Below are 15140 nucleotides of genomic sequence, written 5' to 3'. Positions count from 1 at the left end.
GGTTGAGGGATATGGTGAGAAGGTGGGTGGGTGGGATTGAGGGATATGGGGAGAAGGTGGGTAGGTGGGATTCAGGGATATGGTGAGAAGGTGGGTAGGTGGGATTGAGGGATATGGTGAGAAGGTGGGTGGGTGGGATTGAGGGATATGGGGAGAAGGTGGGTAGGTGGGATTGAAGGATATGGTGAGAAGGTGGGTAGGTGGGATTGAAGGATATGGTGAGAAGGTGGGTGGGTGGGATTGAGGGATATGGTGAGAAGGTGGGTGGGTGGGGTTGAGGGATATGGGGAGAAGGTGGGTAGGTGGGATTGAAGGATATGGTGAGAGGGTGGGTGGGTGGGATTGAGGGATATGGTGAGAAGGTGGGTGGGTGGGGTTGAGGGATATGGTGATAAGGTGGGTAGGTGGGATTGAAGGATATGGTGAGAAGGTGGGTAGGTGGGATTGAGGGATATGGTGAGAAGGTGGGTAGGTGGGATTAGGGTTAGGGTTAGGGTTAGGATTTTTGAAAAATGTGGACTTGTTGGTCTCACTGTCCTTTTCCTAATCTGAAATGTTTGTCTGATTTTCAGGCCACTACAAGCCGCTGATGGCCGACCTCTCAAGAACGCTGGGCTCCATGTTCACTGCACCAATTATATTGTAGACAACAACAACAACAACAACAACAACTTGCATTTATATAGCGCCTTTAACATAGTAAAACATCCCAAAGGGCTTCACAGGAACAATTATCAAATAAAATTTGTTACCGAGCCAAAGAGACAGGTGACCAAACGCTTGGTCGGAGAGGTCGGTGTTGATATCAGGACAGTACTTGCTCCCTGACTGGCAGTGAGGCAGAACGAGTGAGTCAGTCACCCCGACCCATCCTCACACTACCCCAAGAGGTTGGCTTTAGTTAAATCTCCCTGGGTCTGGCAGCAGCTTTCCTGTATGTCCCCTCATCCAAGGACTCAGGCGTGCCACTGGGCAGCTAAAACTTGAGGAAGGAAAGGGTAAAGCTCACCCAGTAATGCAACGGGCAATGGCCCAATGAGCCACAAAGCCCTGGAGCCTCCCAGATGTGCGGTGGGTGAGTTGATCGCAGCCAGGGTGGTGGCAAATACTTCACAATAAGTCTCAATGATTCAACAACAACTTGCATTTAAATAGCGCCTTTAATGTAGTAAAATGTTCCAAGGCTCTTCACAGAAGCGTAATCAGACAAATAAGGAGATACTAGGACAGGTGACCGAAAGCTTAATCAAAGAGGTTGGTTTTAAGGAGCGACTTAAGGAGGCACCATCCTGACTTGGAAATATATCGCCGTTCCTTCATCGTCACTGGGTCAAAATCCTGGAACTCCCTTCCTAACAGCACTGTGGGAGAACCTTCACCACACGGACTGCAGCGGTTCAAGAAGAAGGCGGCTCACCACCACCTTCTCCAGGGGCAACTAGGGATGGGCAATAAATGCCGGCCTTGCCAGCGACGCCCACATCCTGAGAATGAACTAGAACAATTTGAGCAGGGCTCCGGCTTCTAGTGGCAACATGTGGGGTGAGGTGAGGTGAGGGGCGGGCATCCAGTGAGGACAGGATCTGGCTGGGCTGTGACGCCCCCCATGGTTGAACACCCCGCCGACGCTCATTGTCTTGGCCGCAGGTGAAGGGCGGCCACTTGAGCGAGGTACCATTGAGCAGCCCCCGGTGGCCCCTGGAAATCGGACCCCAACGAGGAGTCAACGGCCTTCGGGGGGAGGAATTGCTGACGATAAGCGGGACTGGAATTGGGGGCTGGCCAACTCTGGTTGGACCTATCCTGCAGGAGGTTTCATCACACGACCTCCCGTTTCCAACCACCCGACCCCCACCCACCCTCTTGCCATTGGTCGCCCAATACGGCCATCCTCGCCAATCGCCTTCCCACTGCCAATTGGAAAAAGCAGACTCTTCATTACCCAATTGGATGGTTCTTGACTGTCAGTCAAACAGCCTTTTCCCCAATATGTTCTAATATTTTCATAATTAATAAACAAAAATTCTAAGAATTATTTTTTAGTGCCCCTATGAATTTTCTCCCCGGGTTGCTTGCTCCAGTGTCTGGGAGATTAACCCTATAATTCCTGTATAAGGTGGGTGCAGAGAGAGTCCGAGTGCAATTTGCCCCCTGAACTGGACAATGAGGGACCAAGTTAAAGCGGCCGGAGGGCCGGCGCTCTCTCCGCCGGTTCTGCGCTCCAGATCCCGTGAGAGCCACACGGGAGGAAACGAAAGTGAGTCGGGTTAGTTTCGGTTTTTGTTCGGTCCGCGGCTGTGAGTTCTCCGCTCTGTTATTTTAGGGGGAAGAGTCAGGGTCTGCAGGTGAGTCCGACTTTACTGTCTTGGGAAATGGGAACAACTTTTCCATCTTATCTGGAGAATGAGACGCTTCAGACTTTTAACCGGAGGGCTGCCGGCTGAACTGCTCCAATTTGAAAGATTTCTTTCCAGATAATTGTTTTTAGAGGGGGAATAAACCCGGCTTTAGGACAAGTAAAAATCTCTTCCCACTTGTCTTTTGCAGAAAGAAGTCTATTTTCCGGTTAAATTGTCTTTGACAGGAGGCAACAATAATGTTGCAGTTTCCCTATTTAAAGGTACAAGGCCGATCCCAGAACATTGGATCTTAAAGGGGCAGTGTGGTCTCACAAGAGAGTGTGAGTTAGAGGGGAGAGCAGTGATGTCATCACATTGCGGCTTGCCAATGTTGCTAAAGAAAAATTTGCATTTCTATAGCGCCTGTCACAACCTCAGGATGTCCCGAAACACTTGACAGCCAATGAAGTACTTTTTGAAGTGTAGTCACTGTTGTAATGTAAGAAATACAGCAGCCAATTTGCGCACAGCAAGATCCCACAAACAGCAGTGATATAATGACCAGATAAATTTTTCTTTAGTGATGTTGATTGAGGGATGAGTATCGGCCAGGACACCGGGGAGAACTCCCCTGCCCTTCTTCAAAATAGTGCCCTGGGATCTTTTACACCCACCCGAGGGCAGTTGCCACAGATACAATGGACTGTAAATTTTAATCAAGCAATGTAGAAAATGGACCAAATCTATCTGAGCCAACCTGTTCCTTCTCAGCTTAACATCTCATCCGAAAGATTGATTCCTGGGATGAGAGGGTTGTCCTATGAGGAGAGATTGAGTACAATGGGCCCACACTCTCTGGAGTTTAGAACAATGAGAGGTGATCTCATGGAAACATATAAAATTCTTAGAGGGCTTGACCGGGTAGATGCTGAGAGATTGTTTCCCCTGGCTGGAGAGTCTAGGACTAGGGGGCATAGTCTCAGGATAAGGGGTCGGCCATTTAGGACTGAGAGGAGGAGGAATTTCTTCATACAGAGAGTTGTGAATCTTTGGAATTCTCTACCCCAGAGGGCTGTGGATGTTGAATCACTGAGTATATTCAAGGCTGAGATCGATAGATTTTTGGACTCTAGGGGAATCATGGGATATGGGGATCGGGCAGGAAAGTGGAGTTGAGGTCGAAGATCAGCCATGATCTTATTGAATGGTGGAGCAGGCTCGAGGGGCCATGCGGCCTACTCCTGCTCCTATTTCTTATGTAAAGACGGCACCTTTGACAGTGCAGCACTCCCTCAGTACTGGCTCTGGGAGCGTCAGCCTGGATTATGTGCTCCAGTCTCTGGAGTGGGACTGTGAACCGATGATCTTCTGACTCAGAGGTGAGAGTGCTGCCCACTGAGCCACGGCTGGCACTAAGGACAAAAGCTTTTATGAAACGCTAGCCCTGCCTAAGCTTCTCCTCCCCCCCCTCCCCCCCTCCTTCCCCTAAACTTTGACTCACCCCAGAAAACACCAGCCCGAGTTCCCATTACTGGTCACTGCCCATTGACCTGTAAGCGTGGATGTCGAGGGAGGACAGGATCAGGCTAGATTGTGATGCCCTCCACGTTTGAAGAGCTGTAGCCCCACATGTGAAGAACGACATCTTGGGTGAGGTACCAGAGGGAGGCAATGGAAGGGCCCTCAGCAGAGGAAGGGGGAGATGGTAAAAAATGAATTCCTAATGGTAGGAATAATAAGGCTTAAATTTCAGGAAGGGTGAGAAGAGACAGGGCTTTCTGGATGTTGTCCGAACCGTTGTATTAATCTAGCTCAGTACTGAATATAAAAAGCAATGGGAATGAACGTAACAGCCAACTAACAATGAAGAATGAAAGAAAAAACTTGCATTTCTATAGCACCTTTCGCGACCTCAGGACGTCCCAAAGCGCTTTACAGCCAATGAAGTACTTTTGAAATGTAGTCGCTGTTGTAATGTAGGAAACGCGGCAGCCAATTTGTGCACAGCAAGATCCCACAAACAGCAATGAGATAATGACCGGATAATCTATTTTTAGTGATGTTGGTTGAGAGATAAATATTGGCCCAAGACACCAGGGAGAACTCCCCTACTCTTCTTCTAAATAGTGGCCGTGGGATCTTTTACACCCACCTGAGAGGGCAGGTGGGGCCTCGGTTTAACGTCTCATCCGAAAGACAGCACCTCTGCCAGTGCATCACCTCCTCAGTACTGGGAATGTCAGCCAAGATTATGTGTTCAAGTCTCTGGAACAACCTCCTGACTTAGGCGAGAGTGATTAGTACATGAGCTGACCATGGTGGAAGAATTAGTAGAGAGTTTTGTGACTGAGCTCCTGCCCTGTCAGCTGATGCATTGTTTCCTTGGATCTACAGCCTGTCGAGCAAGACTTGTCTCTTTGACCAGGGATGCAGAGCACGGCCAATTACCTCTGGCTACTCAGTGATGTCCTTGGACAGGGAGCAACTGCAAGTGTCTATAAAGCACGTCACAAGGTACAGTACATTCCCCTCAAGTGAAGGGTTCAAACACCAAGAGATATGAGTTGAAAGTTAGGATGAACAAGGGAAATCGAGGGAACCTTCTCACTCAAAAGGTAATTGTTTTGTGGAATAAGTTACCAGGAAAGGACATGGGAGTGGTCAGTATAAATGGGGTCAAGAGACAATTGGATGTGTTTGTGGAAAGAGAAGAGATTGAGGGATTATGGTGAGAAGGTGGGGTTGAGGGATTATGGTGAGAAGGTGGGGGTGAGGGATTATGGTGAGAAGGTGGGGTTGAGGGGTTATGGTGAGAAGGTGGGGTTGAGGGATTATGGTGAGAAGGTGGGGTTGAGGGGTTATGGTGAGAAGGTGGGGTTGAGGGGTTATGGTGAGAAGGTGGGGTTGAGGGGTTATGGTGAGAAGGTGGGGTTGAGGGATTATGGTGAGAAGGTGGGGTTGAGGGGTTATGGTGGGAAGGTGAGGGATTATGGTGAGAAGGTGGGGGTGAGGGTAGTTGAAAGTTAGGATGAACAAGGGAAATCGAGGGAACCTTCTCACTCAAAAGGTAATTGTTTTGTGGAATAAGTTACCAGGAAAGGACATGGGAGTGGTCAGTATAAATGGGGTCAAGAGACAATTGGATGTGTTTGTGGAAAGAGAAGAGATTGAGGGATTATGGTGAGAAGGTGGGGTTGAGGGATTATGGTGAGAAGGTGGGGGTGAGGGATTATGGTGAGAAGGTGGGGTTGAGGGGTTATGGTGAGAAGGTGGGGTTGAGGGATTATGGTGAGAAGGTGGGGTTGAGGGGTTATGGTGAGAAGGTGGGGTTGAGGGGTTATGGTGAGAAGGTGGGGTTGAGGGGTTATGGTGAGAAGGTGGGGTTGAGGGATTATGGTGAGAAGGTGGGGTTGAGGGGGTATGGTGAGAATGGTGGGGGTGAGGGGTTATGGTGAGAAGGTGGAGGGTGAGGGGTTATGGTGAGAAGGTGGGGGTGAGGGGTTATGGTGAGAAGGTGGGGTTGAGGGGTTTATGGTGAGAAGGTGGGGGTGAGGGGTTATGGTGAGAAGGTGGGGGTGAGGGGTTTATGGTGAGAAGGTGGGGGTGAGGGGTTACGGTGAGAAGGTGGGGGTGAGGGTAGGTGGAGGTGGTGAGGGTGGGGGTTAGGTGAGGAGGGGGTGGGGTTAGGAGGTGGGGTGAGGGGTTATGGTGAGAGGAGGGGTGGGTGGTGAGGAGGTGATGGGTGAGGGAAGGTGGGGGTGAGGGTTTGGTGAGAAGGTGGGGTGAGGGTTATGGTGAGAGGTGGGTTGAGGTATGGGAGGTGGGGTGAGGGTTATGGTGAGAAGGTGGGGGTTGAGGGGTTATGGTGAGAGGTGGGGTTGAGGGGTTGAGGGTTTGTGAGGTGGGGGTTGAGGGGTTATGGTGAGGTAGGGGTGAGGGGTTATGGGTGAGGTGGGTTGAGGGAAGGTGGGGTGAGGTGGTTGGGGTTGAGGGGTTTGGTGGGAGAGGTGGGTTTGGTGGGGTTGGTGAGGGTTGGTGAGAGGTGGGGTTGAGGGTTTGGTGAGAGGTGGGGTTGAGGGTTATGGTGAGAAGGTGGGGGTTGAGGGGTTAGGTGAGAGGTGAGGGGTTATGGGTGAGAAGGTGGGGGTGGGGGTTGTGGAGAGGGTTTGGTGAGAAGGTGGGGTTGAGGGGTTATGGTGAGAGGTGGGGTGAGGGTTATGGTGAGAAGGTGGGTGGTTGAGGGTGTTATGGGTGTGGGGTTGAGAGGTGGGGTGGGGGTTATGTGAGGTGGGGGTGAGGGGTTATGGTGAGAAGGTGGGGTGAGGGTTATGGTGAGAAGGTGGGGTTGAGGGGTTATGGTGAGAAGGTGGGGTTGAGGGGTTTGGTGGAGAGGTGGGGTGAGGGGTTATGGTGGGGTGGGTTGAGGTTTGGTGGAGTGGGTTGGGGTTATGGTGAGAAGGTGGGGTTGGGGTTGAGTGGGGGTGGGGTTATGGTGGAGGTGGGGTGAGGGGTTTGTGGGTGGTTGTGGGGTGGGTGGGGTTGAGGGGTGGTATGGTGGGGGTGGGGGTTTGGTGTGAAGGTGGGGTGAGGGGTTTGGTGGGGTGGGGTTGGTGGGGGTGGGTTATGGTGAGAAGGTGGGTTGAGGGATATGGTGAGAAGGTGGGGTGAGGGTTATGGTGAGAGGTGGGGTTGAGGGGTATGGTGAGGCGAGGGCACAGCAAAGTCCCACAAACGGCAATGAGACGATCGGATAATCTCTTTTGTTGATGAGGGATAAATATTGGCCAGAAACACGGGGAGAACTCCCGCACTTAGGAGAGCAGGGAAAAATAAAATTCAAGTCAAACTGTTTCTGCAGTTAGGAGTAAGACGGGAGGTTGGGGAACTATTTTACCGAAGAATAATAGACTCGAGGAATTGGGAGGACGTTGGAGTGGACAGTATGAATGGGGTCATTGATTAGGTGTGTTTCTAGAGAGAGAGAGAGAGGAGATTGAGGGAAGTGGTGAGTAGCTGACTGGGTGGGTTGACCCAATTAAAAGGGAAGGGCATGTCGGGCCTACTAACCTTTTTCAGTTCTTGCGTGATTTGTAACAGTTTCAAATTAACTTTACAGAAAACCGGAGATCAGTACGCTGTCAAAGTGTTTAATCATGTCAGTTATCTCCGGCCTTACGAAGTGCAGATGAGGGAGTTTGAAATGCTGCGGAAATTAAACCACAAGAACATTGTGAAGCTGTTTGCAGTGGAGGATGTGGTGAGTGCTGAATCCTGTCACACTAACTCTTTGTATGAAACAAAGCCTGAACGGAATGAAGCAAAACAAGGCAGGTCACTGAAACTTCTCCATTGACGGAGATGGCCAGAACCACCGACTGAGACCCCCCCACCCAGAAACGGCACGTGTGACAGAGACCCCCTAGAACCAATAGAGAGACCCCCAAAGTCAAAAATGAGAGAAACCCCCAGAACCACCACACCCAAGGCTTCTAAAACCACAGCGCGGTACAGAGACGCACAGAATGACCACTCGATCGAGGGAGGGACAGACCGAGAGACAGACAGACAGACAGAGAGACCCAGAGAGACCCAGAGAGACAGACAGCCAGACAGACAGACAGACAGACAGATGTCCAGAAGCACCAACAGAGACCCTTAGAACTACCATGATACCATGATAAATTTCCCCAGAACCAACACACACCAGAGAATCCCACATTCTGGCACTTTTTCTTTCTTCCCCCCCACCCCCCCGAAAATGACCACATATCAGAGACCCCTAGAACCGTCACTCAGAAGAGAGACCCCCCCCCCCCCCCAGAGCAACAACAGAGCCTCCCCTCAAACCACCGAGAGACCCTGAGGACCACCCTGGCCAGTGGCCGGATGTGGTATGTTCTCCGGCCCACTTACCAGGGCAGTGGATCGCGGGATTGTGACCTTTCTCGGTGTGCCTGCCCTCTAGGGAACCACCAAACAGAAGGTCCTGGTGATGGAGTACTGCGCCGGTGGGAGCCTGCTGAACGTTCTGGAAGAATCAGAAAATGCATTTGGACTGTCAGAAGCCGAGTTCCTGATTGTGTTACAGAGCGTTGGTAAGTTTCACACTGTCTCCACGTTCTGCGTAATTACACCGAAGGGGGTCGTTTTATGGATCCGTGCTACCGGGGAGGGGAGGCTGTCAAATTGTTGGTGGGGGGGGGGGGGGAGGGAGAGGTGCAAGCTATCGGGAGAGGGGAATGACCCGGCATATCGGGGGTTTGGGGGGAAAGAGAACCTGGCATTTTGGGGGAGCTTGACATATTCAGCAGGGGGAGATCTGACATATTGGGGGCTAGCCAACCCCAAGTAAATTGGGAGTAAAGCTCCCTCTATACTATCCCAACAACGTGCAACATGCCCTAACCCCCAACCCCCGAACAGCACCCCCTTGGCTCCATCACAAAATGGCAGCCATTTCAGGCCAGAGGCGTTAGCAGGTAATTGGTTGTTGCTGAGGGAGGTTTGCTGATTGCCTTTCACAAGCACCTGGTAAAGAAAGAACCTGGATTTATATAGCGCCTTTCACGTCCTCAGGATGTCGCAAATTGCTTCACAGCCAATGAAGTACTTTTGAAATGCAGTCACATGGCAGCCAATTTGCATACAGCAAGATCCCACAGCAGATGGTGTTGGTTGAGGGGTAAATGCTGGCCCGGGCACCTCCTTGCTCTTCACCCAACAGCGGTTTGCCATCTTTTCCGTCCACCTGAACAAGCAGACAGGTACCTCCGACAGTGCAGCGTTCCCTCAGTGCCAGCCATGATTAGGTGCTCACACGCAGGAGACTGCAGAGGGGAGAGTGCTACCACTGAGCCAAGCTGACACTTTTGGAAGAGCAATCAGCAAATCTCCCTCACGAGCAGCCGTTGGACTGTGTTCATTTACAACAATTAGATTTCGTGCTCTGAAAATAATGGGCCAAGTCATAGGAACAGGGCGAGGCCATTCAGCCCCTTGAGCCTGTTCTGCCATTCAATTAGATCATGGCTGATCTCTAACTTAACTCCATTTACCCACCTTGGTTCCATAACCCTTAATCCCCTTACCTAACGAAAATCTCTCAATCTCAGTTTTGAAATTTCCAATTGACCCCCAGCCTCAACAGCTTTTTGGGGGGAGAGAGTTCCAGATTCCCACTCCCCTTTGTGTGAAGAAGTGCTTCCTGACATCACCCCTGAACGACCATAATTTTAAGGTTCAGCCCCCTTGTTCTGGACTCTCCCACCAGAAAAAATAGTTTCTCTCTATTTACCCTATCAAATCCTTTAATCATCTTAAACACCTCGATTAGATCACTCCTTCATCTTGTATACTCGTGGGAATAGGGGCCTAGTCCCTGCAACCTGTCCTCATAATTTAACCCTTTCGGTCGAACCCAGCTCCACTTCAACAGCAGAATAATACATTGTGTGTCACATGGTGTAACGTTCCCACCATCATAAAAAGAACGGAACCTCTGATCCACTGATTGTCCGAGATTTTGCTGGTTTTGTTCCCAGGGCCCAAACTCACAAGGAATTGGTTTGAATCTGCCCCGAGTTATGTTCATTTAGGGCCCCGTCAAATCAGGAAAGAAGTCATGTCATTAATCGTGTCTGGATTCAGACCCAGGTCCCACAAGTGAGAAGGCTCCCACCCCACCCAGGTCCCAAAATTACTGGAGTTTTGTTTTCTCTGCCTTTCACTGCTCACTCTCTCTTCTGTTACCAGTTGGCGGCATGAACCAGTTGAGAGAGAATGGAGTCGTCCATCGGGATATTAAGCCGGGGAACATCATGCGGGTGGTGGGAGAAGATGGCCAATCAGTCTATAAACTGACAGACTTTGGAGCAGCGCGGGTACTGGAGGATGACGAGCAGTTCATGTCGCTGTACGGGACAGAGGAGTATTTGGTTAGTACCTTTTCCAAAATTAATATTAATATACAGGCGTAACACGCTGGCCTTCACCATTGGGCGTGTTCTCCATGGAATAGAGAAGGTTGAGAGGTGATGTAATTGCTGTTTTTACGATTCTAGAGGGACTAGATAATGTCGACCATAATGAGCTGTTTCACCTTGTCCAGAACACTAGAACCAGAGGACACGGCCTGAGCTTGAAGGGGTGTAAATTCAAAACTAAAATAATATTTCAGTGAGCGAGTGGCCAATCTATGGAACAGACTCCCTGGGGAGACGGTGGAAGCAGGAAGTGCTGATTCATTCAAATGCAAATTAGATTGATTTCTTCCAGAAAATAATATTTTAGGATCCAATATATGAGTAATTTGAGACATGACGTGTGGTGAGTGTAACAGGCTCGGGAGGAACAGGTGACTTTGGACCTCTGGTTCCCAAATCTCTCCACCACTGGGGGTTTTCCTCGCCTCATGTCTGGGTCTGTTGGAGACTCATTGATAGAGATTGATTGTCCTGAATAGTCAACAACTCCATTGTCGTTGTTTCTCTGTTTCTTCCCAGATGTTGACAGCTGGCAGGCAGCAAGGGGCGCACTGAATCTAAACAAAGTGATGGAGGGGGTCCATTCTACCGAGCATTGCAGTACTAAACAATACTCAAACCAGTTATTGTGCTGTCCACACACATTGGGGCATCAATGATGGAATCCCCACGCTACTAAGCTCTTGATCCATGGGGTATCGCTGTTGGGGGGGGCGCAGAGCAGAGTTAAGATGCTGCCCCGTGCAACAGAAGGGAACACTGAGGGAGTGTAACACCTGCCTCCTCCAGATTGAGTATGCACAGGCAGGCAATGACACTGACCGCGTGGAAACCCAACAGGAGAAAGGGGAGGAAGTTACTGATTAAAAAATGAGGATAAATGCATCACCTAGAGGGTTAGAGTTATACAGGTCAGGAAGGTTCGAGGTTTGCTGAGTTAGCTGATCTCAACTGAGGGCCCTTTGGAGGTAGGAGGGAATCATCTCCTCATCACTATCCAGTGACACCCCCTGAGAAATGCTCTTGCATGGCCATTGGACAAAGCCAGGGTCAGTCTCGGCTATGACCTTCCTAAGCTTGAGTAGCCCACTGACATTCCCTGTCTAGGCTCAGACATAAAAAATGATACCAGAAGGCTCCCGTCTGCCATTGAATGGTATCCCAGCAACAGTCAGTGCCTTAAGGAAAGAAAAATTGGGGGTGGGGAAGTGTTGAAAAGGGAAGGTGTGACCCTCCTCCGGCCACAGTCTCCAAACGTTATCTGGTTTGACTTTCTGTCTCGGCAGCACCCGGATATGTATGAACGGGCCATACTTCGCAAACCGCAGAACAAGGCCTACGGTGTCACCGTGGATCTGTGGAGCATCGGTGTGACCTTTTACCACACAGCCACCGGCAGTCTGCCGTTCATCCCATACGGAGGACCTCGCAAGAACAAGGAGATGATGTATGTCAACACTTTTGAATCTCTTGTTATTTTATATTAATCAATGCATTTTTTCCATCCACAAATCTACCGATCTATCTGTCCATCTTTAACTATCTTCCCTTCCCATCCCATCCTTAAATCCAATCCCACTACATCTACCTCATTTCATTCCTTCCCACCCCTTTATCCCATCCCATTTTTTTCTCCGATCACCACATCTATCCCGTTCCATTCTATTTCATCCTTCTATCCCACCCTATTCTTTCATCCAATCCCATTGCACCTATCCCACTCAATCCCTCACCCATCCTTCTATCCCATCCCATGACATTCCTTCTTTTCCCACCGCATCTCTTCTCTCCCGCCAATCCCATCTTTCTATCTCTGAGTTTGGGTGAATTTGGCCAGCTCTTTATCATCCGTAAATGGTTTAATTCCAGGTATAAAATCACAACGGAAAAGCCAGCGGGAACGATTGCCGCAATGCAGCGCAGAGAGTGCGGACCAGTGGAGTGGAGTAATGAGCTGCCAATCACCTGCAGGCTCTCGCAGTAAGTCCTCCAAAGACGGGTGATTCTCCGTCTCTGACCTGTGATAGATGGATGACTGGTTTCCTATTAAGAGTGCATTGGGTTGGTCTGAAGTTGATCACAACGAGCAAACTGAGTCAGGTGTGACCGTGCACACGGCCCACAAGAATCGAGGCTTAGTTGGGAGTGAGTTAGAAGATTGTCAGTTCAAGTCCCATTCCAGAGACTTGAGCACAAAATCCAGGCTGACACTCCAGTGCAGTACTGAGGGAGTGCCGCACTGTCGGAGGTGCCGTCTTTAACGGGATGTCAAACCACGGCCTGTCTCTTTGTTCAGGTGGATGGTAATTGTCTCCTTGCATGATCTAGAGAAGATCACAGTGTCCTGGTCAATATTGTTCCCTCAACCAACACCATATCAAATGGCTATTCGTCTCATTCACTGTTTGTGGGATCTTGCTGTGCACTTCATTAGCAATTCATTGGTTGTGATGTCCTGATAACATGGCAGACTGCTTCATGTATGCAAGTTCACTTAAGATTTATTCAATAGAGCGATTGTATAAATTGGGGTACGGGTCCCACGGGCATGGAGACCAATTGCAGTTCGGTGAGATCAGCACAGGCCAGGGATTGAACCTGAGGCCTTCCTGTTCTGTGTGGCTCAACTGGACACCAGAGTGGGAGGGGGAGGAGTTAACCATTGGACCATGGGGTCGGTGGCGGGGGGGAGAGGGAATTTAAATTAAATATTTAAAGTTTTTGAAAACAGAAATATTGGAAAGGCTTCCCTGAGTGACCAAAGCTATGAACGGGTACAGTCGAATGGGAACTATCTAGAAGTGCCACAAATCCTCAGTTACTGGTGCAGCCCCTGTTTGGTTTATAACCTATGCAGCTACCAACGACCGGTATAACTCATCTGCTGTGTTCCTTTTCTCCTTCGCTAACTTCCTCCAGGGGTTTGAAGGCTCTCTTAGTTCCCATCCTCGCCAGTATCCTGGAGGCAGACCAGGCCAAATGTTGGGGATTTGACCAGTTCTTCGCAGAAGCCAATGACATCCTGCACAGAACTGTGATCCACGTCTTCTCATTGCAACAAGCTACGATGCATAAAGTCTACGTCCACTCCTACAACACGTAAGCCTCCCTGTTTATTTGCATTCTCTTGGACTTAATGATCGGAAGTAGTAAGTTCAAAAAATCGTCCCGTGCTCGACCAGAAAGTCTCTGTTTCATTCTCTGGATCTCGGATGCCTTTTTTCTCTTTCCCTAAAGGGTAAATTCACTGATCCCACGCTGCCAAGGGTGAACTGTGCTCGAAAGGGGACAGGACAGAGAATTGGTGCCACGGTGCCATAGCCCTATCGCAAACCTTGAGAGAGCAGCTCCCCACTGGGCTCGTTGAATTTACCTTCCCTTTCTTGGGTGAATTTTTATCTTATTTGAGATAACGGTGTCAGTGCTGATGAATGAGGCACATGTAATAGTCACTTATACACACACTAAAAAGGCAGTACTTCCAACTGAACCTCGCTGGATTAGTTGAGGGGTTCAAATGTGTTACAGTTCTGAGCTCAGTATCTTAGGACCTTTATGAATCCAAATACTCATTACAAACAGCCAGTTTTTATACATTTCTCTCGCTCCCTCCAGGTGACAATCCACACAATTCTGCGTTAAATAATTGTTAAAAAACAACTCCATACAAGGAGAATTGAATTGACTTATCCCTTAGTTTTCCTTAATTAACAAGCTCTTTTTTTTCCGAGGACCGGTACAACTCCCCCTATTTTATTTTATCGATAGTTTCACTCATTTCATATAATTGCGATTCCATCAAGTGAAACTTTTAATGATCAGCCTGTCTTTGACTCAGTACCATTCCGCACAAGTCCATCCCCTGCTTCTACAGAAACCCCCATTAAAATAGATGATGTATACCCACATGTTTTCCTTTGCAGAACTGACTTTTCCCACATTGTTAACAAATGACTCACTGCACGTTTCTAACGAAGCCTCTTATTACTTCATCCTGAAACTGAACATTGCTGCGGGTTTCGCTGTGACTCACTAGCCCAGTGGTATTTTAAACTGACTTAAACTTTCCTGCTTGACAGACAAAGGCTAAAGGTTAACATTACTACAATATCAAGATAAATTAATACTAGTATAACACTAGTAGACTTCAGGACAGTCTGATTAACTGTTTCCTTACACAACGTCAAACACTCCCAATTCGGGTACAGCATGGGTTAGATGCAACATGAAGTTCCTTCTATTCTGCCTCAAGAATGTGCACCAGTCACAGCTATAGAGTAACATCTTCTACCAGACAAGTGTCTAATTTGTGCCAATCTGTGCTAATTTTGTACTTTGTGACATTTAGGATGAGACTTTCAACTCATTGATCAAGGCTGATTTTGAACCCAAGTCCCTGAGGTGAAAGGACAGTGTTTTAACCCAGTGCATAACAAAGCCCTCCTTACGATGAAAGTGTTTTCTAGTTTTCACAAGTTTATCATCTTAGAACATCCGAGAGGTTATTTTCTGCTTGTTTTTAATGAATTGCCTCCCCCTGTTTCATCCTCGGTGCGATGCTCAATTCCCTGGGCAAGTGGACAGTTTTCCCAGGCCTCTCTCTCAAGCTGTCGGGTGTATAACAAGTATCCAGGACTGACTGACCCTCGGGATTCTTGCCTCCTGCCCTGTGAGGACCACAGCCCTCCATTCAGTACCTCTCCTGCCATCAGGCTGGGATCAGGAACTCTCGATATAGGGAATGGTGCAGACAAATATATGATCTGCCGATCCATAGCCCAACATGCCACCTCTTTGCTCCAGTGTAGAGCACTGCTGT

At 49.1% G+C, this 15140-nt stretch overlaps 1 protein-coding gene across 2 annotated transcripts in view; it reads left to right on the top strand.

Annotated features, from left to right (window-relative positions):
- Positions 1-2263: 2263 nt before the first annotated feature.
- The window catches only part of ikbke (inhibitor of nuclear factor kappa B kinase subunit epsilon), a 48854-nt gene continuing 35977 nt past the window's right edge, over positions 2264-15140 (top strand). For both annotated transcript variants that reach the window (XM_068007741.1, XM_068007740.1), the window contains exons 1-8: positions 2264-2345; positions 4734-4853; positions 7456-7596; positions 8305-8434; positions 10092-10273; positions 11608-11768; positions 12191-12301; positions 13241-13420. In XM_068007741.1, coding sequence (XP_067863842.1) covers positions 4767-4853; positions 7456-7596; positions 8305-8434; positions 10092-10273; positions 11608-11768; positions 12191-12301; positions 13241-13420 — 992 coding nt within the window. In that variant the 5' untranslated portion in view covers positions 2264-2345; positions 4734-4766. The remainder of the gene's footprint in view (positions 2346-4733; positions 4854-7455; positions 7597-8304; positions 8435-10091; positions 10274-11607; positions 11769-12190; positions 12302-13240; positions 13421-15140) is intronic.

The sequence above is a fragment of the Heptranchias perlo genome, chromosome 27, assembly GCF_035084215.1.
Source record: "Heptranchias perlo isolate sHepPer1 chromosome 27, sHepPer1.hap1, whole genome shotgun sequence".
In the NCBI taxonomy this organism is placed as follows: domain Eukaryota; kingdom Metazoa; phylum Chordata; class Chondrichthyes; order Hexanchiformes; family Hexanchidae; genus Heptranchias; species Heptranchias perlo.
This window is presented reverse-complemented; position numbering and strand designations above follow the sequence as displayed.